The sequence below is a fragment of the Aulonocara sp. 'chitande type north' Nkhata Bay genome, linkage group LG23, assembly GCF_057382095.1.
Source record: "Aulonocara sp. 'chitande type north' Nkhata Bay isolate Kocher_YH1m ecotype deep benthic linkage group LG23, A_spYH_male_GT1.1, whole genome shotgun sequence".
NCBI lineage: Eukaryota > Metazoa > Chordata > Actinopteri > Cichliformes > Cichlidae > Aulonocara > Aulonocara sp. 'chitande type north' Nkhata Bay.
The window spans coordinates 19,631,125-19,646,260 of NC_141365.1; the positions used below are offsets into that span (position 1 = coordinate 19,631,125).

At 39.8% G+C, this 15,136-nt stretch overlaps 1 protein-coding gene across 1 annotated transcript; it reads left to right on the plus strand.

Annotated features, from left to right (window-relative positions):
* Positions 1–2,228: 2,228 nt before the first annotated feature.
* On the plus strand, positions 2,229–4,249 carry LOC147301551 (claudin-24-like). The gene has a single exon (XM_086282582.1). The coding sequence runs from the start codon at positions 2,419–2,421 to the stop codon at positions 3,082–3,084; it is 666 nt and encodes a 221-aa protein (XP_086138708.1). The 5' UTR covers positions 2,229–2,418; the 3' UTR covers positions 3,085–4,249.
* Positions 4,250–15,136: the final 10,887 nt, after the last annotated feature.

The following is a 15,136-nucleotide window of genomic DNA, read 5'->3' on the forward strand; positions in this document are numbered from 1 at the left end:
AAATGTTTCTGAACAGTGAGCGAGGTAACAAAAGTGTATCAGTCAGTTTTATTTGTCATAATTTTATTTTATGTTATTAGTTAGTTAGTTTTATATTACTTAGTTATAATCAGAGATGGGCAGTAATGCGTTACACGCGTTACTGTAATCTGATTACTTTTTTCAAGTAACGAGTAAGGGATTACTATTGTAAAAACAGTAATTAGATTACCGTTTTCCGTAGGAACGCTGCGTTACTGAGTTACTAAAACCGTGATTTTTTTGCGAGAATGTCTCATGACAGTGACGTAAGCGAGTGCGACGTTTGTGACAACAGCTGTGTGCAGATCAACAATGGATCATATATCGAGTGCGGGACAGACTATGAGCGTGCAGCGTTTAAAGCGTGGAAGTACTGACCTTACTTTGAGTTTGATTTCATAAAAAGTGACAAAAACATTACTTTGTTTCAAAAGTAATCAGTAAAGTAACGGGATTACTTTTTTGGGGAAGTAATCAGTAATTAGTTACTGATTAATTTTTTCAAGTAACTTGACCAACACTAGTTATAATACAGCTAGTTCTGTTTTTTTGTTTTATTTAACTTTAATAACCTTGGTATAGAACTTTAAGAATTTGATCAGGCCAGCATTTAGATACATTTGGCTTAACTATGATATATAGTTCGGTCTCGGTCGTTGTGTCCTTGGGCAAGACACTTCACCTACCGCCTACTGGTGTTGGCCAGAAGGGCTGATGGCGCGATATGGCAGCCTCGCTTCTGTCAGTCTGCCCCAGGGCAGCTGTGGCTACAACTGTAGCTTGCCTCCACCAGTGTGTGAATGTGTGTGTGAATGGGTGGATGACTGGGTGTGTAAAGTGCTTTGGGGTCCCTAGGGGGGACTAGTAAAAGCACTATACAAATACAAATACAGGCCATATAAACATGATGATGTGCAATTTATTATGTGATTTACTATTTTTCACAGCAGAACACAGCCTGTAAAATCTAACAAAAATTTGATGTGCAGTTTCTGCTAATGTCCAACTGGAGGCATCATCAGGCCAGCAAACAGCAACACTGAAGCTCAGAAAACATTCTTTCTTTTTCTAATTTAAGTTCTGCACTGAGATGTAACTGTGCTGCAGGTTATCTTCAAATTATGTGATTTTCAAATGGAGTCTGGTATGAAGTCAGGTTACTGATTAAACAGCCTACGGAAAATATGAGCTGACCATTATCCAGTCAAGCTCCATTCAAAAATATAGTCCTGTTACACATTACCAGAAAGGAACACAGAGAGTGATAATTAAAGAGTTTTAGGTATTGATGCTCTCACTGTGAGCATCCTGCTGCTCACCTGATCAACAGACTCTTAAACACTGAAATGTCTCCACAAAGAATCTAAATATGAGACTGAATGATCAATCAGACTCTGCTGAGTATTTTTAACTTTCTAAGTCACATGAAAACCTCATAGAACTCCATTATTAAAAACACAGTTCTTGCAAGTTTTGTTTCCTACAGTGAATGTGAATAAATTGTTTTTTCAACACAAAATACTTCAAAATTTCTTGTTTTGTGTTGGTGAACAGAAACTCCAAAAGCCTGCACATTATCTATAGGTTGAAAGTATTTCAGGAGGAAATATGGAGAAATGTTTCTATAGCTGTACTGCAGCATGACTACATGTGAGGTCTTAAATAAATAAATAAACTGAGCAGTGCAGCAAATCTGAATAAAACTTCTGACTGTAGGGTTCTGAATGACAGTTGCAGATCTTCTATTTGACCTTCATGGAGTTTGGTTAACGACACACTTTAAGAATAAAAAGTTATAGTAAAACTGAGTGTTTTCTGAATTTTTCTGAATTACAGAGACTCAGATTATTTAAAGGTTTAAATGTTAAGTCAGAAATTTTTAAAAAAAATCATTAACCAATCAAACATTAAGCTCTCAAACTGCTGTTGTGAATCTAGGGGAAGTAACCTGCCTAGAAATGTTAAAATTCTCAATGAACATCTGCATTCATGCTGCATTACACACTCACTCACTCACTCAGGTTTCTGTAATGGTGGGGAGGAGTGTGTGCATGTTTCCTTTTGATATATCTCAATCAGCTGAACGAAGACCAAACAGACGCTGTGTAAAATAGAGAGGAGGGGGGAAGGAGGAAGGCAGCAGGGAGGCAGAACAAGTGACATCGCTGACTTCAAACGCCTTTCATAACATCCTGTCTACAGGCGACCTCACAGCGATGCTGTTGTTTCCAGTCAACCAATCACATTCTGCCTCTGCCTTGAGAGGAGGGTGATAACCCTCCTGACTGGGCCTGACTGCAGTGTGTCTCTCTGGGAACAGTGATGTGCGAGCTGGCCCACCTCCTGACAGCAGCAAGGTAAAGACCAGCACTCTCTGAAAGCCACAACATCACCATCATGGACCCTATCATCAGTGTTCTGGAGCTGGTGGGGGTTCTGATCTCAGCGGGGGCCTGGCTCTGCTCTCTGGCCACCACCCTGATGTCCTCATGGCTCACACTGTCCAACTTGCTGGTCACAGAGACTCTTGGGGTGGGCCTCTGGGAGACCTGCGTGCTCAATCAGCAGGGAACACTGGAGTGTAGGCCCTATGACAGTCTGCTGGGGCTGCGACCAGAGATCAAGCTAGCCCGGATCCTCATGTGCACAGCGCTAGGGGTAGGAATGCTGGGGCTTTTGCTTGCCATACCCAGCCTCCACCTTGTCAACGGCTGCCGGCAACAGTTGGAGGACGTGAGCTGTAAGAGGGCCCTGAAGGCAACCAGTGGGGCATTGTGGCTGGTGGCAGGGATCCTGGGCCTCATCCCAGTTTCCTACATCGCCCATGTGACGGTCGAACAGTTCTTCGATGAGTCAGTGCCTGACATGGTCCCACGATGGGAATTTGGGGATGCTCTGTTCTGTGGTTGGACGGCCGGCGTCCTTCATCTAGCTGCAGGAATGCTGCTGCTAATTTCCTGTTTTTATGTGCAGAAGTTAAACAGTAACAGACCCGTTGATGTCCCTCCGGTCCTGACAAAGCTAGAACCTGACTCCATGAGAACCAGATCTGAGTATGTCTGAGACCACCTCATAAAAAGGCTGCTACAAGTCTTCTTCAACCTTTTCTGCATCTAAAACTAAATGTTGGACTACCACACTTCAATTTGTGGCTCTTGAGATCAGATTGGAGTATTTCAGCGAATTTCCAGAAGGGATGTTACATTCCTGATTTTGAGGTTGTATCCAAAGAAGAGGTTAAAAATTTTCTTAAAACTAAACTTTACCCAAACAACTGTCACAACTAGATCTGAATAGAACAACAGGGAGGTCTGAGGTTGCTCCTCTAATTTGACAAAGTGAGACCAGATCAGGAGGTTCAGTCCAAACCTGCAGTAAAACAGATGATTTCTCTATAGAATTTCGATGGTTTCAGAGGTTTGAAAGATATAAGTTTAAAATGTTCTTGATCACAAACAGATGTAAATTTCCTTCTTAATCTGTTAGGAGGGATGGAGTTTCTCTCAAATAAAGCTTCAGACTAAATCAGAGTTTGTTTTTATTTTAATTTAACATCTAAAAATAACATCTAGGACAAAGATGTTCTTGCTGTTTAACTGCTTTGGTAGTTTAAACTAAAGAATCAGAGAGAAAATAAATCAGATCATTTTGTCCTGTTGTTAATTTGACTGCATGTAATCACCTTAAAATGATGAGAGATGCCAGTTTATAGTTCTGATTTCGGATGTTTATGAACAGCAGAAAAAAAAACCAGTGAACAATATTTGAGCAACACACCCAGACCTTCACGATCTGTCGAGCGTTTTATTCCCTGCGGTGACTTATCTTTGTTTCAATCATTGAGATGTTTGCTTTAGTTTTCCTGGAGCCAAAGAGATGAAAGCTGCTGCGGTTTCCTGCTTTATTCATTTCATTTAAACACTTTATGTAGTTTTTATTGTTAGTCTTAAGGCTGGATTTCATCTCTTTTATTGATTTTATTTGGAGACAAGGGAAGACAAACTGTTGTTTTTGTGGTTAAAGCAGACTGAAGCAGAGAATAGATTTATTGATAATAGAATATAAAGATATATATCTTTTATCTTTAAACATGAAGGTCTGTGTGAGTTATGAAACTGCTCAACTTGTTTGTAATCAGTTTTGTTCAATCAGATGAATGATTTGTAAAAAGGATTGAATGTATGAATGTGCGCAGCAAATGACTGCAAATAATAAATAAATACTCAAAGTTTCATTTAATGTGTGTAAAAGAAGTTTTTGTGGACATTTAAAATGTGAGAGAGTAAACAGACTCACTAAAACCTTATTACAGATATACAGACAAAGTAGGACAACCTCAGGCAGGTTATCATATAAATACAGTCATAAATCAACACAACTGAGTTTTATATTTAAAGACAAAAAAAATAATTAAAAAATATGATTTATAAAATGAATGAAAATAGAACAGTTTTTGTTTTCAAAAAAGGGGGAACCGCGAGAGACCTTCAGCGACTCACACATGCAGGAAATTAGTAAACTATGAGGAAAGAAGTGGGCAAAAGAATCTGCAACGGTGAGCTGTTTTTGATTTGGGGGGAGTTTTCAAGCGGACCACGGAAAGGGAAAACCTCAAAATACGATGCCTAAATTAAGGACTGTCGTGGGAAGGACTCTTCTGTCCTTGGGTTTATGGGTTTTAGCACTTTGTACCGAAGCAAAGGCTGCAGAGGGGACGCCCGCCTGCAATGGGGGCTGAGCTCAGGAGCTGTGAGGAGGTTGTGTCCCTGGAGGTGGTCTGGTTGAAAACTCCAAATGGATGGAGTATGTGTTGTTTAAGAGAAAGAAAGATGTCAACAAAGAAAAGAGGCTGATTTGTGTGGGATGAATAATGAGAAGAGGGGTGTTAAATGTGGAAAAGTGGTGTTTTTACTGAATCAGAGAATGAAAGTGTTAGTGAGTAGTGATGAAAATGATATTAAATAAATGTTTTAGTGTGTTAGTACAGGTGGCTACGGAACTGGATCAACGTCCTCCACAAGCACAGTGGCCGGAGCAAAATGATAGCTTAACTTAATTGGAACCGCATCCAGTTGTGTTTTGGCTGAATATTACACAGCATCACTCCATGTACATCTTAACCTGAAGAACAAGCTTCGAGGACAATCAATCTCTCCCTGAAGACAAAATGCAGTTCGAGAGCAACGACGTCGACTTCAAGAGTCGACAATGTGAACACACAGCAACACTGCCCTAAACCTTAAACCTTAAAGGGTTGAGCAGCATGTACAAATATGGAAGCATCAGTTATTAATTAAAGCCAGAATCAGTGACTGCAGCAGCATTGCATAGCAGGTTCTAACCCCTACAGCATGTTATTTCACCTGAAAGCAAGACATTTTTCTTGCGATTTTTCTGGCAGATTTTTGGGTTTTGTTTTAGTACCAGGCCGATTTTGCCAGTTAGGTTTGGGTTGTTTTCTTTTTCTAAGAGAAAGACTGTTTTTTTTTTGTTGTTGTTTTTTTTTTTTTTGGGGGGGGGGGGGGGGGGGGGGGGGTTTACACTTAGAACCGGGCCTAATATGTTTTTTTGTAACAGTCCACTTAGGAAAAAACATGCCAGGTATCATCCCTCTGGGGGTGATATTTTGTGTGTTGGTGATTTAAAAGCAGGCCTGCAAGATTGGGAGTAAAAGGCTATAAAATGCTTTAATTCTGAGCAAATATAAGGTGAGCTTCTCTAGATTACAATGGCTTCTGAGGAAATTCACCTACCTAGGATGCTGACCATATTATATGGTAAGTCCTGTGTTTAAAAGGATTGTAGTGATTCAATCCCTTTCAAAAGCAATAAGAATTGTTCTTATTTTTGTAACATTGCTGCCAGTGGATATTTACATTCGTGCGCAGTTTTCCACTATCAGCAATGACTGGTATGAATGCATGTGACTGGACGGTGGCTGGACTGATGATGTGGACCAGGGTTTTAATAGTTTTGCAATTTTCATTAGTTTTTATTTTTATTTCGTTTTGACTTCAGATTTTCAATTTTATATTAGTTTTAATTAGATTTTAAAGGGAGGGGGGGTGAGTGTGTGCATATCAGTGTATATGTATGTGTGTACGTGTCCAGAGTTCAGCTGAGACAGTGTTCTTCGCCCTGCTAGGCTAAGTAAACAGTCTTCCAGCCAACCCAGGTGGCATTGCATGGAATGGGAAGGAACAGACTAAAACCAGTCGTTATCAGGGAGTTTTTGTTCGGCTCCAGCCTTGAAACCGCAGCTGGCACCGAAAGGGTATCCGCATGAAGTGATGGTGCTTTTTACTTTAGTGCGAACAGCTCATATGAATTTCAAAGCAGTTCTAAAGTCCAACACTGGTCTCTCAATCTCCCGTTGGAGAGCCGCAAGCTTCGCCATACTTGCGCTCTGTGATGTTGTCATTCTTGTGCTCAAAGAGCCGATTCTGAGAACTCACGACAGTGTGCCTCCCCAAGATGTCATCCAATTTGCGCTCAGAGGTGTTATTCCGAGTGAGCCCTTCCGAGATGTAATCCAGTCTGCACTCAGAGATCTTATTCTGAGTATTCACGGCAGCCGTAAGCCTTTCCAAGATCTTATCCGTGCTGACTCAATGAGCCCATTTTGAGAAACTCACGCCTCTCCCATCGTTCCAATCCTAGCTGGCAGCCTTGTGGGGGTTTGAACAGCTGGTTCCGTTTTCTTAATTCTTCAATAAGTCAGGGCCAAGCCAACTCCGATCAGCCAGAACCCTGTTATCATGGTTCTGAATAGGTAGATATCTTCAGCACTCAGGCTCACCCGAGCCCAAACTTCTCGTTGAGAAAGGGGTGTCAGTTACATTTAGGGACCAGTTGATCACATCCATAATTCCTCTTTTAGGTTTTAGAGAGCAGACTGTGAGAGAGTGTTCCAGGGAAAAGTAATATAAAAAAACATGAGACTAGACAAGGACACAAGAGGCTAAGGGAGAGGAGGAGAGGAGAAAAGTGCGACCGCCTTCGTCAAGAGCAAGAGCATAGGAAACACTCATGGCGTAGCTGACAGCCCAGGCAGTGGTTGACATCAAAGGTCGTGCGGTTTGGGGCCCTACTAGTCATCATGAGAAGATTCCAGAACCACAGCAATAACCATAAAGATGCATTGGAACAGGAGGGTGAGGGGTGAAAAGAGCGCCCTCCTCCAACAACGGCGTGCCAAGCTCCAACTCAGTGAGTGAGACTCTGCGTCACCCAAGAGGGATCAGCGAATGAATGCAGATGACACCTTATTAAAAACAAAATCAGGCAGTTGTGCCTGAATTAGTTCCGTGTGTTTTTGAGTTAAGGTGGTCATTGGTGTGACGTTTCTAATCATCTTATAAATGATATGCATTTACATGACTCATTTACATGACTTAAGCGCTTTGGGGTCCTATGGACTAGAAAAGCGCTATACAAATGCAGGCCATTTATTTTACCATGACTCTCTGAACATCACAAACTCTGTTAGAGTCCTGAGCCTGAGTAGAAGTGACTGGAGTAGTTATAGCATGCAAGTTTTACTGCAACCTAACTAATAATTATTTGTGTATATTTTGTAGGGTAGCTAGACTGATTTTCTAGCATGTCAGTTCCTGATGCGTAAGTGAATTAGGTCCTCATTCTCTGAGTAAACATAATAACAACAGTTGTGAGTTCTTTGACATGTGTACTTAACTTTGACACATTGTTTGACACCCTAAAGTAGGATTTTGGGTTCATCACATTTCATTGAGGCATGATAGGCCTCAAACATGCTGGAAGCATGTTCTTCTGGAGTTAAATGTGGTTGTTTTGGTTTCCCGAATCACTGATGTGGGGACAGTTAAGATAATTGTAAATGCCTTTGAGAGGGTTTACACTGTTTAAATGGGTCGATTGCCCTACAATAGTAAAGAGTACAGTACACTGCATAGATAGAGAGGAAAGATCGATCTCTCTGTTGTAAACTTAGCTCAGAAGTGTTTAATATATGTTGGCTGTGTGGAAATTCATGGCTACTTATGGGTTTTACCCCAGACTTTGGGAAGCACTAAGATTGACGTTAGTTTATGTTTGTGGTATTCACTTACCTATAGGTACAAATATAGTCACTGTCCTTTATGGCAAACATCTGGACAGGGCAAAACAAATGGCACAAAGGAGTGTGTGTGATGTTTGGTGAGGCATGTGTGCCTCAATCCCCAATAACACTGGGGATGAGGGTCTTTTACAGAAACAGTTAATAAATTAGGAAACATGGGTTGATGGATTTAATGATAAAGTGGAAAATATATCACACACTGAAAGACTTCCTTATCTAAACAACGGGTTCTTATGAAAGAGCAGCTTGATGTAACTAAGGTTGAAGGGTTGTTTTTTTTTTGCAGATGAACAACGAAGGCTGTTTCATTTCTGTATATGGTCTCATATTGTGTTTTCTTTTATGATATAACTGCCATCCTTTGAAGAAAGGGTGGAGGCTCAGATGGAGCGAAGATGACCATAAAGTGTGAATTTGTTTTTTTTCCTTCTGACTATAGGGAAGATGCACATTATGGAATTTCTTTGAGTATGTAATTGTGCTGATGTTATGTTCAGTAGTTAGAAAAGAAATCCCCATGTTTTTATGTAATTCTTAATAAATTATTTTTAATTCTTAATTGTGGTATCACAAAGGGTGGGAATGTGGTGGCAGGTTTCTTTTCTCATATATTAATCACATATTTAATTATATCACATTAGTTATAGTAATATCACTTTATCACTTTATGTAATAATAAGAGCACTCCTGTCACTAGTTTACATGCATGTGGAAAGTTAACACCGTGAGGCCATTGTAATGGGAGACATCAACAGATAGTGAGACTCCTCCAGCTTATCAGGGATGTAAATCCTTAGGTGATGGCCAAGCAGAAAACAAGGTCATAATTTCTGTCATAATCTCTGTGAGGGAGAAGGCATAGCCCCCCCCCGTGAGAGGGGCCAACATGTAAGATTTTGTGGAATGTTCCTTGTCTGTGTCTCTATATAAGTTGTAAGGGCGGTGGCCACAATTCAGAGATGGTGCTGGTGTTTCACTGGGATTCTCTCCACATTGCAATGTGTTGATTAAACCCACTTCAAATCAAGCTCACTGGGTGTGTTGCAGGTTATTGTTAAAATTTCCATAACAATTTCTTGCCCTGACATAAGGTTACAGCCAAAAATGAAATAAATATAGAAATAAAAAACACAATAATAGATGAAAAAACTGACAATGACAAATATAAAATAAACAATAATAAACATAATTATTGTAATTTAAAAAATAATAATTATTGTAATATTTTTGTTTAATGAGAAAGGCCAGCACTGAGTAGCCAAATTTGTTCTAATTAAATTAATTTCAAAATTCTACAGATAAATTCTAAGAAAAAATGAAAAAAATTAGCTTGTCCAAGTCAAAGGTTTTGTTTTTAATATTTGTTACATGTCCTACAGGAAACACACATGACACATGTGACTCAGTGATGTCATCAGGCACTGCAGCCAGCTGTGCGATTGGTCAGCTCCAGCTCCTATGAAGATAAAGAAGCTGCTGTTTGTTCAACAAAACGCTCTCTTATGTAAGTGAGAGAGCCACAGTGAGACAGCAGTCAGGTCTTAAATAAATACTCATGAGAATAGAAAAAAAAACGAGGCTTCAGGATCAAACATGAAACTATTTCCTGTTTAATGAGTCCCATGAAACCTTTTGAAAAAGGGAAGAAGTCCACAGTTGGAGGTCCAGAGGCACTGGTAGTGGAGTGAATCGTTTCCCACTCACACTCAAACAAAGGCAACACAAACTGCCTGATTGGATTTAAGCAATGAAGAGCACACATATGACAAATTGAGAACTTCCTCTAAGGAAGATCTGTGTGAGGCAGGCATGATAGGACTAGGAGAGAGACTCTAATGTAACATTCATGAACAGATATGATGGGGAAACAGAGAAATGAATGTGGTGTCACAGGAAACACAGGAAACTAGATACAAAAAGATGGGGGACACAGATAGATAACAAACTAAAACCAGAGTGAATACAAAAGATGAAACAATATAAATGAAATCATGAACCCAAAGTAAATCATGAACTGTTCTCAAAGACTCAAAACACTAGGTCAAACTCCAGGATGATGACAGCATCTTTACCAGAAGTTATAAACTCAAGGAGAACCTCACAGGCCTTGAATATACTGTGACCAAAAGTTCAGTAGCATTTGATTGACATTTCATTTCATTTTCAGCATATGTGGATGTTTGTATGCCTGCTCTTTTTGACTTTTTAATCAGTATAACAGGATTTATTGTTCTGGAAACTTTTCTCTAATGGTCCATGATCATGTCTACGATAGAGTATAATCACAGCCTTGAAAAGTGTTAGAATGTTCTTCAGACTTCATCACGACTCTTAGTACTGGGAAGGTTTGGGAATTCAGGTTTTAAAGCCACACTCTGGGTCCTTATAGAGATTTATAAACACGCACACAGAGCCACACAGAGACATGAAAGAGGGTGAGCTGCAGGAACCTCGCTGCCCTCCACCTTCGCTTTAATTACCATCTTCCTTTTCAGGACAATAGTGCTGTGATTTGAGAAAATGTGGTCAGAGGCAGGAAGACGAGTCCTCACTCTCACATTGTCTACTCCCAAAGAGAAACAAGGAAATGCTGCAACGTTCTGCCAACTCTGATAAACCTGCAGTTGAGCTGAGAGCAGGAACACCAGCCTGGTTCACCCTCCTCTTCTTGGAAATCCAACACGTGTCTTTACCTGGCACACGTTAGATATCAGTTAAAAATCAGGGCACTCCGTGAACAGTGATGGGTTTGGACTGATCTCAGTCAGTGAATCTAAAAGCCATTTTAAGGAATAAACCCAACAGTAACTCCTCACTCAAGTTTTGAGTGGTGAGAAACTGTTAACTCACTAAGTCTACACAGAGAGGCCGATGATTCTATTTGGTACAAACAAACAGATTCAACCATCAGGTCAGTTTCTCCTAACTATAAACACAGTCAGTAATCATTGAATACTGCTGATTTTGACACACATTAAGAATGGACAAAAACAGAAAGCACCTGAATCAAATATATTTTTACTGGTTATTTGTAATCTCCCTTCAATTCACCAGTTTTTTTTGTTTGTTTGTTTGTTTGTTTTTTTTAAAAAAACACACTCCAGTTTCTGTTCAATAAAGACCACCAGCCTGAGTCGGAAGTTTAGCTCTGCGGATTGTGATCACAGAGTTTGATGTTGCTTTATTCTGCAGCAGAAATGAAGGAAGCAAAGAACAAGGCCCAAAAATCAAACCCTTGGTGCAGCTGAACCTCGCCAGCTAACAAAAACAGGAGCTAAAAGCCAAAATAAAGTTGTAAATCTCAAAAAGCTCTGAAGTCCACAAACAAACCAGAAAGGACCAGCATGAACTGTTCACCATGAAAAAAAGCTTATGACCTGTGTACCCACCCAACCCTTTAGTATGTTTGAATGTCCCATTACAGATGTCCTACCAGGAAGGAAAAGGTTTATTATGCCAAAAAGACTGAGGTGCTTTTCATGAAAACTTAAAAGTGTGTCCTTTAAATGAGTTTAGAGGTGAATAGAAATACAGCCATGATACTGACAAGGTTAGAAGCAATGATTCAGTCCTGTCTTAACTACCATAGAGTCAGTCTAGAGCTACTGTGGGGTGGGGCAGGGATCACTGGTGGTTGTTGCTGGAGAAGTAAGTAGTAGTAAGTAAGTAGTAAGTAGTACTAGTAAGTAAGTAAAATTGTATTTATATAGCACCTTTCTAAATAAAAGATCACAAAGTGCTTCACACAGAGATACCAAGGTAGGTTTTAAAAGAGACTACTGAGTCCACAGATCTTAAGCTCAGAGGGAAAGAGTTCCACAGTCTGGGGGCCACAGTGGCAAAAGCTCAGTCTCCCTTAGTTCTCAGCCTTGTATAACTAGAAGGCCCTGATCACATGACCTCAGGGACCTGCTAGGGACATCGAGCTGTAGTAGTTCAATGATGTAAGCTGGTGCTTGTCCATGACGAACTCTAAAAGATAGAACCTGAAATCTTACAATGGAATCCGAATTCAATGGGGAGCCAATGGAGTTTGATCAGAAGCCTCGCGGTAGCATTTTGAACAACCTGCAGACGCACCTGGGAGTTTTTGCTAAGACATGTAAACAGTGAATTACAGTAGTCTAAACGTGATAAAATGAATGCATGTATAACAATCTCCACTTCAGTGCAAGATATAATATGGCTTCATTTAGCAACGTTATCTACAACGTTATACAATGGATACACCATTACAGACAGAGTGCAGGTTGGCTCCTCTTCAAAGAGTGAAGCTGTGTTTTGGCAGGAAACTGGCTCCAAACTGTCTCGACCGGGTATTATCAGCCCATTGAATCAGCACTATTAAGTATTATCAGGCCTTTGCAGGAAATAGCTTTCTCTGCCTCTTATGAGTTAATTATCATTATATGGAGGGAGTTCATAACATCAAAGCTATAGCTGCAGTTAAAAATGGCCCAGTCCAACAGTTTCACACAAACAAATAAATATTCTTCAGATTGTTTCGATAAAGAAATATATGTATTTTAAATTGTTTTGTTTTATTTTGTTCATATTAATAAACGTATGATATAAAACAGTTCTTGCACTTTACTTCCCCTTTTTGAAAGTTGAATGACATCTGGCAGATTGATTCAGTTTTTCAAGATAGGAGATGAAGTAAAGATGGTGAGCTGATGGTTAGATGCTCATTTATTCTTACAAAAAATTCTTCTTTTGACTCAAACACCTCAAGCTAAGTTGTGTCTGTTCATAACACTGTTCTCTAATCAAACTCTGTCCACTGTATATATTCTCAGATATGGGTTTTGTCCTGCATACTGGAGTTATCTCTTCATTGTATAGACACTTTTTACTAAAAATGTCCAGATTTTCCAAATTTTCATGGAATATTTCTTTTCTCTTCATTTGTTAGAAGAACAAACTTCAGTGTGAATTTCACAGTTTTTTGTGGTCATTTTAAGACCAATCCAAACTACCGATTTTGATCCTTCAAAGCTACATTTGTTTTTGGCTTGTTAAGCAAATTTAAGGTCTTTCTTATGTGTTCATGGACAAGCAGTTTTGTTTAGCCATTAGTCGGAAAGCAAACAACCCTGAGTGTGTGGTGTGTTTGTGTGCTTTTGTTTGCTGGGAGCCAGTGTGATGACCAGAGCTCCCACTATTGTAACAGTCGGAAACAAAAGAGCCTGTTTTCATCAGAGTCCAGCGGCAGCAGAGGACAGGAAGTCACTGTGCCGATCAGATGGCTCAGAGCATGCATGTGTTTGTTTTTCTATCTTTATGAGGCCCAATATGAACTTCAGCTTTGTTTGGAAGACGTTTTAAGGATTTGCTTGAGGGTTTGAACCTCACTTTAGGTTTGAGGGTGGACTCTGGTTGAGGTTAAAGGATAATTGGAAATGAATTTTGATTTTAACCATCAAATTGCTGGACCTTTTTTCTCCTGCAGACATTTTCCTGTATCCCCAGAGCTTCACAGTTCTAAACGAAGCTCCTGGTGACGTAAATTGAAGAAGGTTCTTAGAATGATGACGTTGATTAGCACCAAATCCTGGCAAGGATGAAAGGTATTCACAAAGCATCTCAGCTAATAAAAGAGCTCCTGACATAAAAAACAAAAAGAAAGACAAAATGTAGTTCCATGGGAGCTCACTGGAACGAAGCTCTGACACGTCTTTCCTTCCTCATGTGGAAACAGGATATTTACAGTTTGTAAAATACAGTTAGGTGTAAGCTTTAAAGATTCTGTTAGTGTAAATGTAATGATTAAGATAAACTGAACATGTGCCATGCTCACATTTATGGTTAATTCATGATGTTAACTCATGCAATAAAACATTTTACCTGAAATGCTGTTGTTGAACAAACCTCTCCTCCACCTGCACTCTATACAGCAGCTGAAGGAGACACGGAGCAGCAGATGACTTTCTGAGCTTTTTGTGCAATTCAACATTTCATGGATGATGAATGCACGTGAACCATATTAACAGCTGTGACATAACAGTAAAAACGAGCCGCAGCTCAATTATTTATGTGTAGATGTTAATAATTGCTGTATGAGTGCTACATGTGATAGGATTAGGACAGTAAGAGATTTGATTTAGACTTCACACACGTATCAACAGATATGATAACTACTCAGTGCTGTTGTTAGTAACTGAGATAATCTGAACAATTTTTAGAATTAATAATTCAGATTAAGCACTAAATATAAGGCTTAGTAATTATATGCAAGCAGAAACAAGCAAAAATTGAGTTTTCTGTAGTTTTGTGTTAAGTTTGGGCCAAGAGTCAAAGATTTTTATTGTAAATTTTCTGCATGTACAGGACATACAGGAGAACTGAAATACTGTTTCTCTCTCATCTTACTGTAAAGAAGAACTAAGAATTAAGAAAGATAAAGGACAATGTATAAAAGTCAAACCTATATCCAATAGTGAAGTAATGCAAGATATGAATTCAATAAATAAATAGATCAGCTTGGGAGCTGTACAGAGTGACCAACGGCAGCTTTTTCTTTGTCTTGTTTTCCTATTTAGTGTCATCTGTTTCCTCTGCTCTCATTAACTGGCATGTGTGTATATTGTCTGAGCGTCAGCTCACAGTTGTGTGTTTCCTCCTCTTTATGTTGCCCTAGAGAGTCCTACTTTTTAATTCTTTGCTCCTGCTCAGTTAGTGAAGAGTTCAGCATTAAGGCTGCTTTTTGAGTTGATGTTCTGCCTCCTGTCCTGCATTTATGTCCACATCCTGCCTGCCACACAGATATTATATAATAGATATTATATAAAGTTCCCAGTTTAGTCAAATACACCACAGGACTAATATTTAGGGGCGGTCGTGGCTCAAGAGTTAGGAGTTCGCCTTGTAATCGGAAGGTTGCCGGTTCGAGCCCTGGCTTGGACAATCTCGGTCGTTGTGTCCTTAGGCAAGACACTTCACCTGTTGCCTACTGGTGGTGGTCAGAGGGCCCGGTGGCGCCAGTGTCCGGCAGCCTCGCCTCTGTCAGTGCGC